Genomic DNA, 16776 nt, shown 5'->3' with positions numbered 1-16776 from the left:
AATGACCTCCACCAATCGTCATGCCCGTCTTGAGGTCCTGAAAGACACAATAAGAAGGAAAGAAGGAAATGCAACAATTCAAGGACCTTGTTAGCTTACTTATAGACAGTGTTTGAAACATCGGTATCACGTTATGTATCGCATCCTTGGGATACAGATAGATATCGTTTATCGCTCAGGATATATCGTTTGTATCGGGTAATTTATCGCACTTTTTGGTAAATATTGGGGAAATGGTTGAATTTTTCAATAGAACTTCAAGGAATGTTAAAAAAGACCTTAATACACACTTTTAAATCATAACATCTCAAAAAAGAAGTGCACATAATAGGTTTCGTTTGTATAGGGTCCTAAGCTATGCGTTGTCTAACTGAACTAATGCAACTATATTCAAATTCAATGCATAACATTTAGAGTGTATGTGATCAATTCATCAAACACTCCTAAATACTTCAAAATTAGTCTCAATTGACAACTAGTTAAAGGGCAATTTCGAGAAAAAAATAATATTTTAATAATTTTTAATTCAAACATGATTTTTATTTTCTGAAAATTGACAAGGACTTAAAAAATCAATAGACCAGCTCTCATACATGCTTAATTTCATGTTTGGAGTGCAAAATTGCAAGTAATTTGGGACAAATTGGGAAAATATTGATTTTTCCCCAATCTTCCCCAAATCAGACCACTTAACTCAATTTTCGAAATTAGAGTGTATGCGGTGTTCGAGTTGTCAGTATCGCTACAAGTTTCGCTATCGGAGATAAAGATAAAATATCGTTATCGCCAATAACCGAAAATGCAGGGAAAGGGGGAAACATGGGGAAAAAAGTGAAATTTTTCAATGAAACTTCAGGACATGCAGAAATACACGTATTTACATATTTAGGAATAAAAAATTTGCAAAAAAGAATGCATACATAATAAGTTTTCATGTATTGAAAGCCTAAATGCATGAGTTGTCGTAAGAAATCACTTTAATAGTAACTAAAATAAGTTTATATAATACAAATGCAATTCACATAAAATAATTAAGACATGTAAAAATAAATGAACTAAAAAAAGCACACATTTTTGGAGCCCCCTTATGTATGGTATATCCATGTTGTCCATCCATCCCATCCAACTAACCATCCATCCATCCAACCACCCAGCCATCCTATCCATCCAACTATCACATTCATCCAATCATCCCATCCAATCATTCAAACATTCATCCATCCATCTCATCCATCCAACTATCCCATTCATCCAATCACCTTGTCCAATCATTCAAACATTCATCCATCCATCAATCCAACCATTCCATCCATCCATCCAACCCATCACGTCATCCAAACATGCATCCATCCATTCCATTTATCCATCAAACCATCCATCCCATCTGTCCAACAATCCATCTATCCCTTCAAATCATCCAAACATCCACCCATCCATCCCATCTATTCATCCAATCATCCCATCCATCCAACCATCCATCCATCACATAAAATAATCCAAACATCCATCCATCCATCCAACCATTGCATCAAATAATCCAAACATCCATCCCATCCATCCATCTATCCATCCAAACATCCATTCGTCCATCCCACCTATCCATCCATACACAGATTCCATCCAATCATCCATCAATCCATCCCACCTATCCATCCATCATCTCATCCATGCATCTAACCATCCAAACATCCATCCATCCCATCCAATCATCCAAACATCCATCCATCCATCCCATCTATCTATCCAAACATCCATCCCATCCAATCATCCAAACATCCATCCAACCAACCAACCATCCCATCCCATCCATGCATCCAACCATCTAACCATCGGGAGATGATTAGGTGCAACGTAAGATCCAAACATCCATCCATCCATCCCATCCAATCATCCAAACATCCATCCATTTATCCCACCTATCCATCCATCCATCCATCCATCCCATCTATCCATCCATCCATCCATCCATCCCATCTATCCATCCATCCATCCATCCAACCATCTAACCATAGGGGCCCACCTTGATGGATGCATTCCATATCCATCCGTTTTGTAAGACCCTTTTAGGACATGAGTCTAAAAATGAAGTAGATCCAATTCTCAAGAGGACTTTATCATAGGAAACGATGGTGATTGACCATTAATGGGCCACAAAAGTTTTGGATCAAGCTGATATTTGGTTTTTCCTTCATCCATGTTTATGTGACCTTATCAATGGGTTAGATGGCAAATAAACATTACGGAAACATTAAGGTGGGCCCTAGGAAGTTTTTAATGATATGGCATTCAATCACCATTGTTGTATGGTCCACCAGAGATTTGGATCTTCTTCATTTTTGGGATCATGCCCTAAAACATTCTGAGAAACGGATGGACAAATACATCATGGTGGGCCGCACCATCTAGGGTGAGGCACGGACCGCACCTAATCCACTCCCCAAACCATCACACCTTTTTTTAAAAGCTTTATGTTAACTATTAATTTTTTAATGTATAATAATTGTGAACCAGTCTTATTATGTTGTGTGAAACTCACGCTATAAAATAGCTTAAAAGTTACTTAATCTATTAATTTTGTTTCAAGGCAAAATGGTGGTGACCCATGCTTTTTTAGTGTGTCAAATACACATTTTAGAAAAACTTAAAAAGGTTAGCTTAGAAGGAAAGTTCTTCGAAAGAGGGTTTCGAAAACCCTTCTTCCAAAACCCTAAAGTCGACACTAGTTACTTCTCTGCAGCCGTTGCCGCTGCCGTAACCGCAAGTATTATAACCCTAGAATCTCGAAAGCATTTTCAAGCTCACAACATAGATTCAATTTTCGACAAAAATCCCAACAATATTAGAATAAAGCTCGCCGAAATCCCAGATTTTTTGAGTTATTTCATACTTTCGAAGACCAGCACCGCCGATCCACAGTCCAATCACTTCTCAATATTCCGGAAAGAGGTATTTCTAAATTGATTCTTTTTTATTTTCCAGTATTTACGGCTTGATTTTGTCGGTGAAATTTCGAGAAAAAAAATCGGCAAAATATCGCTAATATCCAGGAAAGAAATATGGAGTTTTTGGTTTTGAAGAGCTAGCGATACAAAAAATATCGGCAATAATTCGATATTATCGTCGATAATTTAAACATTGAGTGTATGTAATGATCAGTTTATCAAATACTCTAAAATATTTCAAATTTTGTTTCAATTGATAGCTAGTTGAAGGAAATTTTTGAAAAAAAAAAATGGAGAACATGAAGAACCAATAGATATCGAAATCAAAACTCCAACTCCATGATTTTTCATGCAAAACATGAAGAACCAATGGATTTATACCATTTGACACTAACTTAATATAATTTCAACAAAAAAGGTATCGGAAATTGAAAATGCTCACTGAATCGAACATATGGGATATATCGGCACTACCCATGTGTTCCGTATCGCACAGGTGGGATACAAGATATATCGTGGGAAATATCGGTTGATATTTAAAACATTGCTTACAGATAAAAGGCTAAATGGAAACTTAGATGCATATAGAACTGATGACACAGAGACTAATGCATTAAGTTTAGCACTACCAACTCCAAAACATTAAACAACATACCATTAGCTAAAGTAACCGACGCATTTGACGAAAAACAATCAAAAGAAGAAAAGAGACTATGATTACCAAAAATATGGTCGGATGTCCAACATTTGATGATCCAAGAGGAGGCAGATGACAAAAGAAATGCTTTACCTGATTGAGCCAAAGTAGCTGTAAAGGTGGAGGCATTGTTGCTGGATGTAGAGCCATTAGCAGATAGAAAATGTGCATATTCCGCTCATGATAATGAAACACTAATCTGTTCACCACCAGGATCAGAAGAAGCAAGAGTAGTGGATCTACCATTGGAAGAAGCATCCTTTACCATAAGGGCTTGATTAGTCCTTGGGTTTTCCATGAAGATCCCAGCAAAAGTCCACAGTATGACTGGTCAAGCCACAAGGAGTACACGTGCGGTCTCCTTGACCACCACAACCACCTCTACCTCCCCTTGAGAATCTATAACCTCTTCCACAACGGAGAGCACCACGCCCAACACATCCACCATGGCCTCCACGTGAAATAAAATAACTGGAAGAAGAGGCCAATGCAATTTTATCATATGCATTAACATTAACATTATCAACTTCGCGTGCCAAGGAGACTCTCTAAAGCTTTACATAAACCTCTGCCACTAAAGGAATAGAAGCTCCTGCCAAAATTTGATACTTTGTCGATTAATACTCTTTTGGCAGTTTGAATAGAAGTTTCACTACTTTCATATCTTCATGCTGCTTCTTCATGAGGGTGATGTCAGGCGTGATAGGATGATATATGGAAAGCTCCTACCACATCCCAATCAATTTTGCGAAGTATTCACCAAGGGATTTATCCCCCTTTGAAAAGAGAAAACAGAAGATCTCATATAATTGATACACATAAGAAATATTTTGTTCAAAGGAGTACATCATCCTCATAGTATCCCAAACATCTTTTGTCGTGTTTAAGAACACACCAAATTTGAGCTCACTTCAAACTCCATGATATTCCATAACCAAGATCGAATTTGGGCATCTCATGCTTCCATTGTTTGTATTTAGGGTCAAAATCCTCCAATTTAGGATCGGTGAGATATTGATCCTTTTCACAGGCTAAGAGAAAAACCTCGACAAACTTGGCCCATGGAAGATAATTCTTCCTGTTCAACTTGATAGAGGTTATTAAGGCATTGAAGGAGGGACCTTGCATTTCCCTAAGAAACGAAGAACCACCAACTACACTTTTGGACTCAATATACATTCCACAATAAACTTACTTCAATACCAATGATCAATACCAATGAAGAACCCTAATTTTAAATGCCAGATCCACACACAACTAGTCCAAAATCACGTAACACAAAAATTTCTGGCCCAAAATAACTAATTCATGTCCAAACGATTCCAACATTGTATACGACTTTCCGCGAAGGAATACTCAACCAAAAACTGCATCTACACATTGAAACCAATATTTTAAAAAATTAAAAAATTAAAAAATTTTAATTAAAAAAAAAAAAAACCTTTAAATATCACCTCAGGAAAAATCAACGAGCCTTCATTATCCGTCAAAGTGTCTATGCTCCTTTTTTGAGGACGTTTTCTTTCTATTTGAAGAATGATGCAAAAAAAAAACATGTTTTCTGCACACAAAAATAGCAACTTACTTTCCCTTAAAGCCCGATCAGTCCCCAACGTTTCTATAAGATCTCCAAAGTTAAATCCAACAACTAGGGGGTAAATTGGAGAAGACTGTGGAGCTCGAACTACTCCTAACAGGGCTGTAAGTGTTATTATCTTTAAAGCACATTCTACACCGTGCTTGTCAAATTTCGTCTTGTCAAAACATCTTAGAAAGTGATCTTTAACTCAAGCTCATGATGAAGTTCAAGTTAAACTCACATTGAAGTCCAAAACAAACTCAAGTTGAAGTTCAAGTCAAGTTCAAGACAAACTCAAGTTGAAGTTCAAGTCAAGCTCAAGTTGAAAATCAAGCTCAAGCTCTACTTATATACTAAGCTTGAGCTACTAAAGTTCTAGTAGAAGATCAAGCTCCTTTGAGAAGTTCAAGTCTCTAACATACTTCGAGGCAGTGAAGTTCAATCCATACAGATATTATAAACCCTAAAAAGACTTTAGGTTTAGGTGTTTTCAAAACATATTTAAAATTGGATTTTTATACTTATAATTGACTGAGTTTCGACCAGCCTAAGTTTTGGCTCGACCAGTCTAAGAATTTCTCTACCAGTCCTAGCACCAGCCGAGGTATAAAAGAATTTTTGTTACTTCTTCAACCAGTCAAGCGTTCCTCAACTTGAAGTCCAGCAATGAAAATCAGTTCAAATTTGGCTCCTTCAACCAGTCGAGCAAAGCTTTCGACCAGTCGAGCAGAGCTTTCGACCAGTCGAGAATTGCCTTCGACGAGTCGAAGATCTGTTAGATCTTATCCCGCTCGAAATTGAAAATTTGTTGGAACTGAATCTGGTGCTTAGACGAGTCGAAGCAACAACTTCTGTGCCTATAAATTGAGGTTCTTTATCAATTCAAAAATACAATTTGAGTTTACCAAAATCCTTCTGCAAGAGAGAGAGAAGCCTTACTAATTGTCAAGCTATCAAGCGGTATTTATAAATCATTTTATAGCTTTTTGCTTAACTCCTTAATCTCTTATTTTATCATTCTGATTCTTAAAAGAGAGAGAATACTCTTCATTTTGATATTTAAAGGAATTAATATAAGTAGCCATTGTTTTAAATGTAATTAAAATCAATAGATCCCTGGACCTTTTCTATCGAACCAAACATTGAACATTCGTCATTCAAGAAAAGCGGTTCTACGGCTACAACTTCTTTTACGGTGAAGATAAGTATACATTTATATTTTGTATTTGGTTTTTTCTGAGATAGCCAGAAAATCTCAGAGTTGGTTTTTCTGAGATAAGCCAGAAAATCTCAGTGAAGGGTTTCTTTGTTTGTGATAGCCCGATAAAATCACAATTGTATCAGGTTTTAAGGTAAGCCTGTGAAAACCTTATTCATAGTGAAAGCCGAGATTACGTGGTTAGTAATCTTGGGAGTGGAGTAGGTGTGGCTATTTGAGAACAGTTGTTGACACACCGAACCACTATAATTCTTGGTGTTGTGGTGAATGATTGTAATTTCTTTTATGCAAAAGTGGTGAATGTTTGTAATAGATAGTTTTATTTACTCTTGCTTAGTTTGGAATTTTGATTTTTATCAAATTCGTGAAATAAAGTTGTCCTGCGTAAACTTGTTTGGGTGAAGGTTGTCCTACGAATCAGTTTGAATCAACGTTTCAATACTAGTGCAATTGAGATCTTTGATTTATTTACTTATTCAGCATTTTATTCGATTATTTGGCATAGTCCTATTCACCCCCCCCCCCCCCTATAGGACTTCTTAAGCTCGCCTTTTCAAGGGCTCTAATACCATGTAGATTGGTGTAGAGATTAAAAAAGAGAAGAAGCAAAAAGAAAGAAGAGAGGAGAGAAGAAAAGATGAATAAAGAAAGAAATGGGTTTGGGTTACACGTCCCCACCCCCTTTTATAAATATATTAAAAAAAAAAAAAAAAAACAAATATGACAACAATACCCCTGTACAATAAACTGTGTCCAGCATATCCCAACTTTAAAAACACTAAGAAACTTGTCGACCATAGGCCCATAACCAAAACCAAGAGGGCCATGGGACCATACCCAACTGTTAACACCTCAAAAACACCTTTTCTTGATCTGAAATCCTAAGTTGCAAGAACGCATTCTAGACAAAGTATGAGTTTCATATTTTGGTGTCATTAAAGTTCTATTTTGGGAATAGATTACTTGTCATTCATCATCATAGCCTTGTCCCAAATATTTGGGGTCAGCAATATGGTTTCCCTAGCAACAATTTGACAATTGGCTACCAATCTGATGGGGACATCAAAGGACCTACTCGGGTGTACCAGAGATGGAGATGACCACCCACATCAGAGCAGCTTTCTTTGTGGATGGGAGACGAGTTCCAGATGGACCCCGCCGGGCCATTTTAAAGACCCCACATGCATTGGACGTGCATCAGGAAGAGCCCATCTTGGGATGATGCATGTGAGTTGCTTAGGAAATCATTTTAGTTATACGATTTCTATTTCGTGTCAATCCGACCATTGGATCTTGTCGATCAAGCCATCGGGCCACCAGATCTTCCCAATTTGGGCCCCTTGGATTTTAATCTTGCTTTCTTTATGTTTTTTGTTATTTTTAAGATTTATTTGATGGTTGGGATTGATAATAAATGTTTTAGTTTTCTTATTTTGGATGATGGGACATTTTACTTAAATGAATGGCATAGTTGTAATTATGCTAAATTTTAATTCCGAATTTTTTAATTATAAAACCACAAGGGGAGTGGAGTTCCAACCATAGTGGAGATTTGAGAAGAAGAAGAGAGAGAGAGAGACAGAGAGAAGCTCTCTTGTATGAAAGAATTTTTCCCATTATTTTCTAGGGATTTTTAAAAAAAACTCTCCCTTCCAATTAAATTTTGGAAGGGTAAAAGCTTGTTTGGTAGTGGATTCCCCAAGGTATATCCTTCCTTTTCCTCTTCTTCGAAAGGAATGGTAGAAACTTGTTTGGTGGTGGATTCCCCAAGGTATATCCTTCATCTTCCTCTTCTTCGAAAGGTATTCTTCTTCTTACCTCCTTCCTCTCTCTTCTTCAAAAGGTATTATTCTTCTTCTTCTCTTATATTCCTCTTTTCCTTTCCGTTACAACCTTTTAAACCCTAGATCTTCAATTTTCTATCTCTCCCATTTCTAAAAACCCTAATTCCAAAATCCTCGATTCCCATGAACCCTAATTTTCCAAATTTCAGATTTTCCCCTTCCTAACCTTAATCATAAAACCTATAAATTTGTCCCTTGTGTGTGGAACGTGCCTATGCTAAATTGGAAGTTTTATCCTTCCATCAGTCCTAGTTTTAATTGATTTATGTGATTTCTTAGCGTGCGGGGATGTGATAAAAGTTAAATCAAATTTTATTTCATATTGTTTACTCTTAATTACTTGGTAGGTTAGCATCTTTTGTTAATTGAATTACTTTATGGACTCTTTCATAATCTCCATGTTGCATGCTAGCATTAAATCATGTGTCCTGCATCACAGTCTATCAATGACTCTCCTCCTTCACTCGGAGGACTTGGGACCAACTAGCAAATCATCACCAGGCAGAGTATATAAGCTGTTTACCATGGAATCACAAATTATTACCAAAGGTGCACATTAAGCATTTCTTTAGAGATGAAGTTTTATTAATAAAAGGTAAAGGACATAAATCATGAAGCAAGAATAAACTACATATGAAAAGATCCAACTTAGAAACCACATCTTTAGCTAACAGTCTGATATATCATTTGCCACGTTGCTAACATGTGATTACACAAGATTTTTAGCAAGCAGATAGCCTAAACCTCATTGAAGAGATATTCGCGCATTAAGTTCCCCATGTTAATGATGCAAAATGGAAAAGCCAAGTAGTCAACGCCCATCCAACATCTAGGTACAGTGCTAGAATGGAACTTAAGAGCTTAATGGTACCTGAAGATCAATTCAAATAGGTGTACAATTTGTATATTAACAAAAGTAAAAGCATATTTTGTCAGTTTTTTGTGGTGTTTTAGAGGGGAAGTTTACCATCTCTGGAGAAAACTCCTTCACAAAGTTGACAACAAAGTCCCAATGACTTTTACCAATACAAAATAAAACAAAGAAGATGCCGGCTTCATCCTGAAAGGAGGAAAATGATAAACAATAAAGTAAACACAATAGGTACTATTGAAAGTAATGAGTTCAATAATGCTATTCAAATCAACACATATAATATTTTCCACAACAGAAAGGTATATCGCAATAGAATATTCAAGAGAAACTTTGAATAGTTATCACCAATAGTAGCTTTACAGATGCAAGATTCCTTTTTTGATCATTTGTAGGATAATAATATTAATGTGCAACTTTAATTTCAAATTCACTATGAATGTAAGTTGGATAACCTACCTATAAAAGAAAGAATTTGATTACCCCATTATCTAGCATGCTGGAAGCATGCAGAACATTACAATGAAAGAAGGTGCCTCAATGGTTAAAGGCAATGGTTGAGATCTACCTAGTCAATAGATAAGGTCATAATGGCAGGTAATTTGCATGACTTCCACTTCACAAAAACAATAGCTGTTGTCCTTTTTTATTTTTTAAAAATGACTAAATTTATTAAGATCTTTTGAAATTTAAAATTTAAACCTCGGTAAGGGCTTCTTTTTTCCTTTCTTAATAAATATCAGAAGTCATAACTTTTTTTTAATGTAAGAATGTGCACTGGAATAGAAGTAAAGGAGCACTGCACCTCTGGATATGTTTCCAAATTGGTTAGAAGACCATTAATTGATGATCTAAACATCTCAAGATTAGGCAACTTCATAACTCGAAGTAGTTCTCTTGCTGCATGTCTGATTGGGGAATCTGAGTCCACTAGCACATTGAGGAACTGCAAAGATCACAAGGATATATAATCAGAGCAGAATATGCATTCCAATGATAGTTTGTCCAAGAATAAAGAACACCAGAAAAGAAGTACTCATAATAGAAAAAATCTTCAAACAAAGCATCTCAAACATTCATATTCATACTATTAAATTCATTTGACTACTAAATATAGGTTGATTTTTATAACATGCTCAAAGCTGAGACATAAATGGGTGGAGTGCTGAACCTCAATCAGACCAAAACCCATCCAAGATTGGAGAGAAGAAGACCGAACTGGATCCTCGTTGTCTATGAAAAATAGACTTGCAACCAACATCTGCTAACATTTGTGAGAGGACAAGGGCCAAATCCTGAAACCTAGTCTATTTTGAAATGTCAGTTATTATTATCCCTTCTAATTGGAGATTTTAATTGAGTTTGATACTGTAGGTTCATAGTGGAGTTGCCTTCTAAGATATTGTCCCTCCCAAGGTTACCTGGATCACAGGTCGCTTCGGTATGAGCTACCAGAAAGGGCACGCAGTACGCTTCTTCCTCCAATACATGGTACATTAGAGGTATGATAATGTGGGTCCCTCCAATAAATACACAAAGTTTATGCAATTCAGTTTTATTTATAATCACATGTTGCAATTTATATACAAAATGATGAATGTAAATGGTAATACTTTAGACCTAGCATACATGGTATTATAGTACATGTATGCTCCTAAATAAACCAAAGTATAAAATCTCTAAATTGTACATATAAATTTGCATTACAACTTAATCAACAACAACATTGTAGAAGAATATGTTTGGGTCACTAGAAATAGAGATGTGGATCGCAAATGGCCAAAATCCATATCACCTCTGGAGCATTGTGGAATCATGGTATGCCTATGAAACTTCAGGGAAATTTTTATAAGACCGTTATTCGACTGGCCCTGCCATATGGGGTTGGAGTGGAGTGTTGGGCTATTAGAAGCAACACGAGGAGAGATTGAGTTTTATGTAGATGAGGATTTGGAGTGAGAAGACTAGCGCTAACGAATATGATATGAGCTTACATGAGCCCACTTAAATGGATTATTTTAGTCTAGGACATAGAGGAGATTTTTTCTTTTGTTATTAATGACATTTCTATAATTATGAAACTTTCAAAATATAAACGAATGAGAAGGGGGGTGTAAAGCCTAACATCAGCCCATTCTCTTCTCTCTACATTCTTTTCTCCTCTCTTTCTCCTTCTCTAATCGACCTCTTTCCACTATTTTACATGGTATTAAAGCTTCATCATTTCTGCTCATTTTTCTTCTCCAAATCTTCTTATTTCTTATTCTCTTTTATCCATTGGTGTCTCCTATCTTGCTAGTGCTGAAAAATTCTTAAGAAACCTAGGGTTTCTTTTGTGTGTTGGTCCTTTTGTAATGGTCCGTGTGTGCATGGGGAAATGAAGACATTGGCTTCTTGAATGATATCATCTCACATGAGATCATTACAAACATGTGGTCTGTTTGCACATATTAGATGTAGTGTTCGTGATTATATTTCTTCATGGCCGGTTGAAAGTAGTAGACATGTGAGTTAATCTTTTTGTCTAGGGTGACGTGCGCATCGTGTGAAGTATTCAAGTGTGATACTTATCGACTGTGCTAGATTAGCCTGCGTTTATGCTTGTGAGGTATTCTTCTTTTATTTGTCATGGAGATAAAGTGACCCGAAATCCGGATATATATATATATATATAAACCTATCTGATTTTTTAGGAGTCTAGATAACCTTTATAAAATTAAATTGGACAAATTATTTACAGTGGCCTAAATCAATCGAAGGTTTTCTCACGGTCAAGGGAAAATTAGGATATCTAAGAATCTAGTACCTATGACCAATGGATCCAAAAAATAAAACGAATCATGACCCGGTATGGAGTAGCATAGAACCCTCCATATGTGCAAATGTCATATTTCTGGAAGCTAAGGAAATGTGAGTGCTCTACAAGAAAAGTATTCACCTGATAAAAACATATTTCGTACTAATCAGTTATATAAAGAAATATTCAAGCTTCAACAAGGAGGTAAATCGTTGGGTAAATACTATTCCAAAATCAAAGTAATGTGGGAAGAGCTAAACGTACACCAGCCCCTAACTACTGATTTGGAGAGATTACATCAACAAAGTGAAAAGTTCCAAGTGGCAAAATTCTTATATGGGTAGAAACTTAATAAACTGGTTCGTGCATAGATTTTGGGTGGTAAATATGTGTCATCTTTAAACAATGTGTACGCACGCTTCCAACATGTATCTTTGGGCTCTACAAGTGGAGCCACTAATAGCCTGGTTCTAGCATCGTTATCTGGCTAGGGCCGCAGTGATGGTCGTGGTGGAAGAAGTGGTTGTGGGGATATGGGAGGTGGTCATAGCAAAGATCGCAGACCTAGGAAACGCACGCATTGTGAGCTCTCCAATCATTTTGTTGAAAAATAGTGGGACCTCCATGGGAAGCCTATAGGGGCTAATCAAGCTTCCCACGCTAGAAAAAGCAACATGCCTCCTCTGGCTAATTCTACATCTACTACTCCATAAACACGTATGACTAATTGGTGTGATGCCATGGAGTGATTCCAAGTTATCCTTCTCTCTCATTCTATTCAATCAAAAGGTATTTCTTCACTTTTCTTGTTTTCTTTCTTTCTAGTTTTCTTTTTCTCTTTCTCCATGAACAAACAATCCCTACCTCCGTTTTTATTCTTCCTTCTTCCAACCCTTACACCCTCAACCTAACCCGCCTTGAACTTCCACCCGATCCACTCCCCCTTACTATACAACTGTACGACCATCCCTGGCTGTACCCTCCTTTTCGTACAACCGTGCAGACAAACTTGCATGGTTGTCCGTACTGTCAGCCTTCCCTTCCCTCTTATCCTTTGTTTCCCTATACAAACCGTAATCCCCAGACCCTAAATCCCTAAATCCTCAAACCCTAATTCCCAAATCCAAAACACCAAATCCCCAAACATTATTTTTCCTAAATATGAAAACCTAAACCTATTTCCCCAATTCCTTAAACCTCGAAATCAACCAAAACCTACCAATCCTAACAAAGTCAAGTACTTCCCTTGAATGATGATTAGTACCTATGCTTAGACGGAAGTTCTACCTTTCATAGATCTTGATTAATTGATATTTTATTAGATCAACATTGTTGGACTGTCAGTAATGTTCGAAGTATTGGAATCGCTACAAGTTTCACTGGTCGGGGATACGAAAACAATATCGATATCGCCGACAATATCGCTGATAACCAGAAATGTGAGAAACATGGGAAAAACCGTAGAATTTTCAATGAAACTTCAGGAGATGCTAAAATACACATTTGTATATATATGAATAAAAAATTTGCAACGAGAATGTATACGCAATAAGTTTCCATTTAATGGGGGCTTAAAAGCATGCGTTGTCGTAAGAAACAATCTTAACCATCCCATTTAACCATCCAATCATCCATTCAACCTTCCATCCAAACATCCATCGATATTGCAGAATATCGACAACTCGCGATATTTTGCAAAGAAATCATCAACAACAGCAAAGGAAACAAATGATTGTGGTCTTGGTATGGCACATGTTGCGATAATGATAATATTTAGATATTATCAATATTAGCAACGACAAATGGAAAACTGCATACAATGATGCACTCATAAAAAATTTTGAAATAGATTTTTTTTTAATAAACAAACTTTCTGTGATATCTCTACGTTGGCAATATTATTGAAAAATCACTAATACACTTGTGATACAAGTGTCACCAAGAATTTACACAGTCGAAAATATTGGCGATACATTGGTGATATCGATACATTAGAAATACAAGCGACACCTGGAATTTACATGATTGAAAATATTGGCGATATCGATTCGTTGGTAGTACTTGGCAATACATTGTTGATGCTTGGAATTTCTAATACTACCGGTGTTATCGGTATCACTAACGGTGTTACTGGTGTTATCAGTATCGCCAAGCTGGAGATAACGACAATATTGGAGACATTTTGATGATATTGGAGATAATTCAAACAATGACTTTCGTATAGCTTGAACTCAAACATGTTACATAACTGAATGTTTAAATTTTGTGATAGATTAGCTTTACTTTGTGTTTTCATTGCTCTAATTAATCTGTTATTTAATTTTGTTACACCGTCCTAGGTTAAATCATCTGTCCTGCATTACTAGCACGATCGCTACTCTGACCCAAGAAGAATATACCAAGTTACTGAACAATCTATAGAATCAATCAGTTCCTACTACTTCTACAATTACTTCTAACCCTATAGCTACATTCGTGACCTCAGGTATGGCTTGTTTCGGATCTAATTCTCATACTCTATGGAGTCGTTTGGCACTTGGATTTGGGGGTATTTGAAGGTATTTTGAATCCATCGGTTGTTTGGCAAGGTGGATTAGAAGGTATTCCATGTCCAGGGGATTTCCAATCCTCACTTTCGGTGAGTTTTTTAATCCCTCCCTTTTAATTGGATTACCAATCCTCTCCTTTTTTTTCTCATTTTTAAAGGCAGGAGAGTCACATGTGTAACATGTGTCACTAGGCTAATAAACTATTGTACATGTGGAACACTGATTTTTTTTATGGACACGTGGCCCACTAATGATATCCCGAATCAATCAGATAATCCACAGCAGTAGCCATGAAAGCTTCATCATTTCTGATCCTTTTTCTTCTTCTCCAAATCTTCTTATTTCGTATTCTCTTTTACCCATTGGTATCTCTTATCTTGCTTGTGCTTTTAAAAAAAATTCTTAAGAAACCTAGGGTTAGTCTCTTAGTTGTGATCTTATGCTTGTGGCTCATCCAAGGCTTGGAATTTTATCATTTTATGCCAAAGTATATATTTCAATTTGCTTATTACAATCATTGTGTCAAACATCACATATGTACACTAATTAGGAATATTAAAGTTGATTTAGTAATTAAATTCAAGCTCATGTAAATATACTATATAAATTAAGTGCATAACTATTTTTGGATTACAGGGGATTCTAGGGTGCCAAACACAACCGGAGATTTCGGAATCCAAGGTATTCCAAATCCAGAGGATTTCCAATCCATGGTGCCAAACGAGGCATATCAATTGACTCTAGAGCGTCCGACCATATGACAGGTCAGTCTAACATGTTTTCGTTTATTGATGGCTCATTAACAAGCTCCTCTGTCACTTTGGGAGATGGTATCCAATACAAAGCATGTGAAATGGATACCATTCATACAAAATCCCTTTCTTTCATTATCCTCTGTTTTACTTATTTCAAAATCTGTAAAATCCTTTAAGCCTTCTCTCTACTAGCAAACTTACAAAATTCCTTTCTTGTTGTGTCACTTTCTATCCTTCATTGTGTTTTCCAAGACTTAATCATGAAGAGGACACTTGGTGGAGGATATGAGCATGATGGGATGTACTATATTGATCATGACGTTGGGAGCGCAACAACATAAAAAGACATCTCAGCTTATTAATGGCATTGTCGCATCGGTCATCCATCAGTGAATATTCTTAAGAATATCATTCCTTCCTTGACGTCGATGTCATGTCTAGAGTACGACGTTTATAAGTTGAGTAAGCATCACCACGCTACTTTTCCACCACGTATTGAGAAATATCTCTTTTGTTCACTCAATAATTGGAGTCCAGTTAAAATACCTAGTAGGTCTGGATTTAAGTATTTTATTACATTTTTTTATTATTATTCAGGAATAACATAACTTTATTTAATGAAGGATAGATGTGAATTATTTTCTATTTTGAAGACTTTCCACATGAAAATGCAAAATAGGTTTAATTCAAAAGCATGTGTTTCAATTTGATAATGTCGAGGAGTACATGTCCCAAGCTTTTAGTCAGTTTTTTTTCTAAAATAAGAATCCTACATCAAACATCATGCGTGCACACCCAAAAACAAAATGGAGTTGCAAAACAAAAAAATCATCACCTTCTTGAAATAACTCGTGTTCTCTTAATTCACATGAATGTACCTAAGAATTTTTAGAGTGGTGCAGTATTCATAGTATATTTTCTGATAAATCGGATGGACTCATTTGTTTTAAAGGGTCAATCGCCTCTCCAAGTGATGCGGACATCACACCATCACTCCGTACATATCAGAGACTTAGGTGTCGACAAGCTACATCGGCACTTTCACTTTGGCTAGGTGACTGATGGTGATCGCCAATGGTCATCGGCGAGCATTAGAAAAGCATGGATTGCATGGACCATATTTGGAAACCATCCCATCGTTGATCATGGTCTACATGATTGTCCATCCATTGGATCATCTTATATCCCATCATAGGGCCATCCGATGGTTAGATTATGTTGGACCCTTTTGTTAGTTAGTTCTTTTATGTTATTTGATGATTTATACATTTTAGTTTGTGATTGGACGGTGGACATCTATTTGTTACATAAGATTTTTTTTCTTTTGGGATGGTAGATTAGACTTTTTACCTTTTAGGACATAAAAGGTATTTTGCTTTTGTTACTAAATGGGCAAAATTGTCATTTCAACAATTTTTTGGAATAATATAAAGCAAGTGGGGTGGGGATATCTAAACCTAATGTGAGTTTGGAGAAAATCTTAAGGAGGCTTTGTGGGAGTCACTTTCTTCTTCCTTCATTGT

At 36.3% G+C, this 16776-nt stretch overlaps 1 protein-coding gene across 7 annotated transcripts in view; it reads right to left on the bottom strand.

Moving 5' to 3' along the window:
• The window catches only part of LOC131237414 (protein SIEL), a 40196-nt gene that overhangs the window by 10361 nt on the left and 13059 nt on the right, over positions 1 to 16776 (bottom strand). For 6 of the 7 annotated variants that reach the window (XM_058235159.1, XM_058235161.1, XM_058235155.1 and 3 more), the window contains 2 exons: positions 9958 to 10098; positions 9249 to 9341 (listed from right to left, as the gene is read on the bottom strand). In XM_058235159.1, coding sequence (XP_058091142.1) covers positions 9249 to 9341; positions 9958 to 10098 — 234 coding nt within the window. The remainder of the gene's footprint in view (positions 1 to 9248; positions 9342 to 9957; positions 10099 to 16776) is intronic. The other variant, XM_058235160.1, reaches the window with a different exon arrangement.

The sequence above is a fragment of the Magnolia sinica genome, chromosome 2, assembly GCF_029962835.1.
Source record: "Magnolia sinica isolate HGM2019 chromosome 2, MsV1, whole genome shotgun sequence".
NCBI lineage: Eukaryota > Viridiplantae > Streptophyta > Magnoliopsida > Magnoliales > Magnoliaceae > Magnolia > Magnolia sinica.
The sequence above is the reverse complement of the archived record's forward strand: the minus strand, read 5'-3'. Positions and strand labels throughout refer to the sequence as shown.